The following is a 6,000-nucleotide window of genomic DNA, read 5'->3' on the forward strand; positions in this document are numbered from 1 at the left end:
CAGTTTGAGACTAACTGATTATGTGTTCTTAACCTCGGACCTGCAGACATAATCCTCCCTCTCTAGTGGCCATAAGTGACCTCTTTTCTTCTGGCTTCCTTTTCCTTTCCCTTTTTCTTTTCCTTCTCTCAGATTCGATGGGAGAAGAATATTACATTAGGCGAGCCCCCCGGATTCCTCCATTCATGGTGGTGGTAAGCGATCTATTTAGTTGTTCTATTATTAGCAGAGCCTTTTTGCTTTTTATTCTTGTTTATTTCGAGTGAGTATGTGGATTTTTACTTGCGTAAACACATTTTACAGTGTGCATCTTAAACTGTGTATCCCCCCTCCAATAAATCACTACTGTTATGTGAACAAACAGCTGTAATCCAGGTTTGAGAATAATAAACTCAACACATAAATCAGTACATGCAACCATTCAAAAGTTAAGGTGCTTGGGAAATGCCACTTTTTAATTTAATTAAGGGTACTTACCATATTCATGATTTAAAGTGACTCTCAGAGGTGGGAGGTCTGACAGAGTCTCACCCTTGGGGTTGACCAGACTCACCGAGGGCGTGACCCCCTCCCTTCCTGTCTTCTCGCCTCTCCCCTCCTCCAGCTCTCCAACCTTCACCCCCGATTCTGAAACAATAGATCCAGATGGTTAGGGAATGGACCCCCCCCCCCCCCCCCTCCCTTCCCCCTCCTCACCCTCTCGTCAACCTTTGTAGCCCCCCCACCTCCCACTTTTTTCCCCTTTGTTCACATGGGAGAGGGATTCTTGGTAGATTAACCCTTTGCATTCCAGCTTCCTTTGTGTACAGCCTCCCCCAACCCCTACCTCCACCCCCCAATCATTTCTCCCCAGGGCTAAGATTTAACCTTTAGGGTCAATACCTTACGAACTGATCAGCAGTTTCACTTGTTTTGAGGGATTGCCCTCATCCTGTGGTTCACATTTACGGGTAGAACCATGTTTGTTTTACTGTAAAACCCACATTTAACAGCATTTTTTTTTCTTTCTTTCTACCACATATTTAAACTTGGATGGAAATATTTAAGCCTGTTATTGGTATGTGGGTTTCCTGTGGATGCAGAGTCCCCTCCATTGTGTCCGTTTGTAGTTAAGACTACTGAGAATTGAGGCTACACTTAAACAGATCTTAAGCTTATGTAGCTAAAAAGAAACTGAGCAAAAGCTAAATCGTTGAAAATCTAAACTAAAAATTAAGCTGCTGAATTGTCTTAATACACTGAAACAGTAGCAGACAAGGAGTATTTTATTTTTCTAAAAGTCAGCACACCTAATGACCAAAACCACAGAAGAATACAATTTATTTTCATTTTTTTCATACTTCTTCACATTCTTGGCATATGAAACCATTTAGCTTTCACTTAAGACTTTGAAATCTGTTCAGTATAAGCTTTTAAATGATTCCTGGAAATGACTGGAGAATAGTTAAAATCATGCGTTTTAATGGGGATTTAAAATATGAGAGGAGTTGGCAGGTGTTTGGAGGAGTACTGACTAGTACCTGAATCACGTCTTTTAACGGGAAGATGTTATTTTCTTACCTCCTCTTAATAAAAGTTTAGCATAGAGAGTGAACAACAGTGTTATAAGAGTGAGTTATTGAGCACTGATGCTATTGAACCAGCTGTAAAAACAGCACACACACAGCTGAGTAGCTGATGCTTGGTTTGGACAGAACCACACCAAGAAGTTGATAAAAATGATGAGCAGTACCTGGTGATGTCACCACTGAGGAAGCTCTTGTATTGAGTTCACAGGTGGCCAAAAGTTTATTTGGATGAATGGGAAGTTTTATCGTCTCCTTGTGTTTAACAAGGAGAATTCATAGTAGAGATGGACCGATCCGATATTACGTATCGGTATCGGTCCGATACTGACCTAAATTACTGGATCGGATATCGGAGAAAAATAAAAAATGTAATCCGATCCATTAAATATCACGAAAGCACCTCACAAAACTTGCAACACGCCGTAACTCACCTCAGAACGTTAGCACGTCGGAGCAGTATGCATCACGTGATAGAGCGGCTGTGGCATGCGGGACCTGTCGGTGGTCTGGATAGCATTTGGAGCTTCGCTAGCAACCCGGCATTTCATCTCCGACAAAGTTATCCCGAGAGAAGTAAAGCAAGTGTGTAAGTCCATCTCTGAATGTTTGTAAAGCATTCCTGCGTTAAGCTTAACAAACGATATATGGAGCGACTGCCTCTTCTTGCTGCTACTTCAATCATGAAACTGCTTAATGATCAGCTGATCGGCTTTTCTGTCGCGACTCCGTCTCTCTTGTTTGCTTTTGGCCCACTTTGCACCAGAAAGAGGAAACCAGCGGCTGAACAACAGCAGCACGTTTAAGCTTGATCAGCTGTTGTTCGAATGTATTTAATATTACTTTCTACTCGAGGATCTTTTTCTACGTAGCTGACGCTGGTAACTGTGCAGGGGCGGATCTAGCAAAGTTTAGCCAGGGGGGCCGATAGGGCATTAACAGGGAAAAGGGGGCACAAAGACATACTTTTCTTTCTTATTCTCATTTAAAATGTCGAGCTTTTAATAAATAATTATCTGACACCGAAAGTTTTAATTTGATGTAAAATGAATAGAAGTCAATTACTGTATATAGTGACTATTAAGTCTAATATACCCTAGTAAGCTATAGTACCTTTTCCTTTGGGAAGGTACCATCTGTGCAGTCTGCAATTTTGTTGAAGAAAGATGTTGAATCTATTTAATATTTCTTGAAAAATAATTGATTTCTGTGCATTTCTTTTCACACTGCATCAAATTAAGGTTGATTACGTCGATTAAGCATCATGAGGTGGAGCGTGAGGGGTGGTTCCCTATTTTTTATTTATTTATTTTTGTTGTTGCTGGGAGTTGGAACCCTATTAGTTAGGTTGCTTAATATTTACGCTAAGTACTCTTTAAAATACCAGAATAGGGAGGATGGTGTAGGTTTAAGTCTATTAGATTGATCAGTATTGCTGAACTATGAAATATTTTTTTTTGCATACAGGTATAACAGAATAGCTTTAGTGTAGTTGTTGTTTTAAACTTGAGTATGAACTTATACAAAATGCAGCAAGATATTTAAAAAAAAAACAGTTTTGTTGATTAAAAAACACTATATCGGATTCATATCGGTATCGGCAGATATCCAAATTTATGATATCGGTATCGGTATCGGACATAAAAAAGTGGTATCGTGCCATCTCTAATTCATAGCTGTGGACAGTTCATCCTCATCAAAGGAGGAATTTCAACAATTGATCACGGTCACCAGAACAGCTAGCAGTGTCATCCGACATCATGACGACTGTTTACACTCAGTGGTTGTTGTGAGATACAACAAAAATAAATCAGAATATGTGTTCAAAGTGACAAACCCCCTATACCCCCCAGGGTGTAGTTTACATATGAAAATGTTGACAATTGTGAACATCCCGAACATTTAAAAAGAAAAACAATATTCAGTGCAGGGCCACACAAAGAACAAAGCAACATATTAAAAAAATTCTGAAAATGTCAAAGTACAGCATTTGCCAACCTTTCATACAAAGGCGACTCTGCTCCATGAATCTTTGTAGAGCCTATGATGTAACCTACGTGGCCAACGCCATTGCCAGCATTCATGCTTTTGCGCAGTGTTAATTGTGTTGTGTCCCAGCATTTTATGCGGTGCCAGCCACGATACAAACAAATAAAATCCTGAGGCTTTTCCCCTCCTGCCTACCCGGGCTTTGGTGTGGTCAGTTTTTGTTGTCGTTGGTTTTGTTTGGGTTTTTTCAGAAGCAAACATATTTGCCCCTCAGATTTTTCCACTTCTTTGTACATTCCCTCATGTTCGTTCCGATAGATTCAGCAAGCTCCCTGCCGCAATTTGCTGACTTCTGTGAGTCCTCAAATTGAGGCTATGGTTATGATTCCCCATATTTAGGTGATAATTGTTATTCTCTCACTGATGCATTCAAAAACTGGTACTGATCAGGCCAATCACAATAGCTGCAGACTGCATTTATGTGCCATGTAGTTACATTTCCAGGTGCACATCAGGTTACAGGAGACGTTTGTGGCGCCGTCAACAATAAGAGTCCAAGGACGTGTTGTAATAAAAAGCAAATGAAAGTAGAGAATAATAATTTGAAAGCATGCAAGGCAGTATGAATCTAAAAAAAAGTTAGATTTGTTATTTAGTTAAAAACTTTGTTTCAGAAGGTTCTGAAAGGTGTAATAAAATAAGCATGATGCTGTGTTATGTAAACATTCAAGAAGTGCATCTTCTTGAGATCAATTTTTTTTTTTTTTTTAAGTTTTATTGCACACTTGAGCTTTCAACTTTGGTCATTAGTGCTGTTAGGTGCATTTTTTCCCCAACTTTTACCGGCACTTGCTTCTTCCAGAGTTTGCTGATACAGGTATCGCAATGCCCACAAAAACCCGCCTCCTCTCAGTCAGACTCATGCACTGCAGCTGAATAATACAGGCTTATTTTTATTTTTTAATACAAATCAGACATCTTATGCCCTTAGTGTTGCGGCGACTTGTCCGCCCCTGGTATTGAAAATAATGTGGAATTATATTTTCTAAGGCATTCAAAGTTATGAATTCCAGTGTAATGGAAGGAATTTCCCCACTTTTGGGATTATTAGAGTATATCTTAAACAAATCAGGGGTTGTTTTTTTATATATATATATATATATATATATATATATATATATATATATATATATATATATATATATATATATATATATATATATATATATATATATATATATATATATATATATATATATATATATATATATATATATATATATATAAGAAGAATGTCTCTCTCCTCTGAGTTCATCTTGTCATTGTTTAAGCTGTTAGTAAAATAATCAGAGCAAATGAAAAAACATATGTGCTGCTTTGTAGCTTATGTGATCATTCTGACCTTCTAAAGATAGGCCACTAAATTAGGATAAGCCAGCTTTTGGGATCAACATAATCTACTCCATTCTACTCATTTTGCTCAAATACAGGAGCTCATTATTGAACTATCCGAAACCTTCATAAATGTCTCATATGAAGGCAAGACTGTATGAAACGCACAAAAAAAATCCGCTTGGAAGTCTTAGTTTAGTCTTAGATGGGTAGCACACAGGCTGTTTGCATTCCCTGTTCTACTTATCATGCCCAAACACACTGACAAAGAAACTTTATGAATAGTTGGGTCCACTCTTGGTACGAGTCAGTGGAACAGTTACAGTGTAGGGACAGGAAATGGATGGAGGTAAAGAGGTCTGCACAAGTATGGTAATGCAAGTGTGTGCGTATGTGTGTATTCTGAGTGAGTGAGAGGTTGATTGAGGAGGCGACACTGGCATTGTGTCCCTCTTCCAATGATGCTCAAGTGTGTAAGAGGTGGTTTAAGAGCGCCAGGGAGATAGTGAGAGTGTGTGAATGGGTTATGAATAGCTGTTACACATTGGCTTGTATTGCTCTGTTTGCTAACCTTTGAACTGCACCCCCCCCCCCCCCCCCCCCCCCTCCCTCTTTCATTTCAGCGTATTCTGGGATTTGTATTGTGCAGCTCCAGACCGAAGAGAGACGTGTGAACACTCCAGTGAGGCAAAGGCCTTCCACGACTATGTAAGTGACAGACTGGCTTTTCTAACACTTAAAAGGAAACAATTAACAATTACTGTTAATCCTTTTTTTTTTTTTTTGCCTGTTCTTTTATGTATGTCTGCCAAGACAAACACTATATTTCAGTCACAAGTTCAAGTTTCTAGAGGAGTCTTAAAGTGGAAAACGGGATATATATATATATATATATATATATATATATATATATACACACATATACATACACACATATACATATATGTATATATGTATATATGTATATGTGTGTATATATATATATATATATATATATATATATATATATGTATATGTGTGTGTATATATATATATGTATATGTGTGTGTGTATA

General features: G+C 38.3%; 1 protein-coding gene across 3 annotated transcripts in view; it reads left to right on the top strand.

Moving 5' to 3' along the window:
- Positions 1-6,000, top strand: part of LOC308389230 (single-stranded DNA-binding protein 3) — a 39,357-nt gene that overhangs the window by 8,206 nt on the left and 25,151 nt on the right. For all 3 annotated transcript variants that reach the window (XM_080870462.1, XM_080870461.1, XM_080870460.1), the window contains exons 3-4: positions 133-194; positions 5,570-5,654. In XM_080870462.1, coding sequence (XP_080726588.1) covers positions 133-194; positions 5,570-5,654 — 147 coding nt within the window. The remainder of the gene's footprint in view (positions 1-132; positions 195-5,569; positions 5,655-6,000) is intronic.

This window comes from Rhamphochromis sp. 'chilingali' (assembly GCF_963969265.1).
Source record: "Rhamphochromis sp. 'chilingali' genome assembly, chromosome: 21".
NCBI lineage: Eukaryota > Metazoa > Chordata > Actinopteri > Cichliformes > Cichlidae > Rhamphochromis > Rhamphochromis sp. 'chilingali'.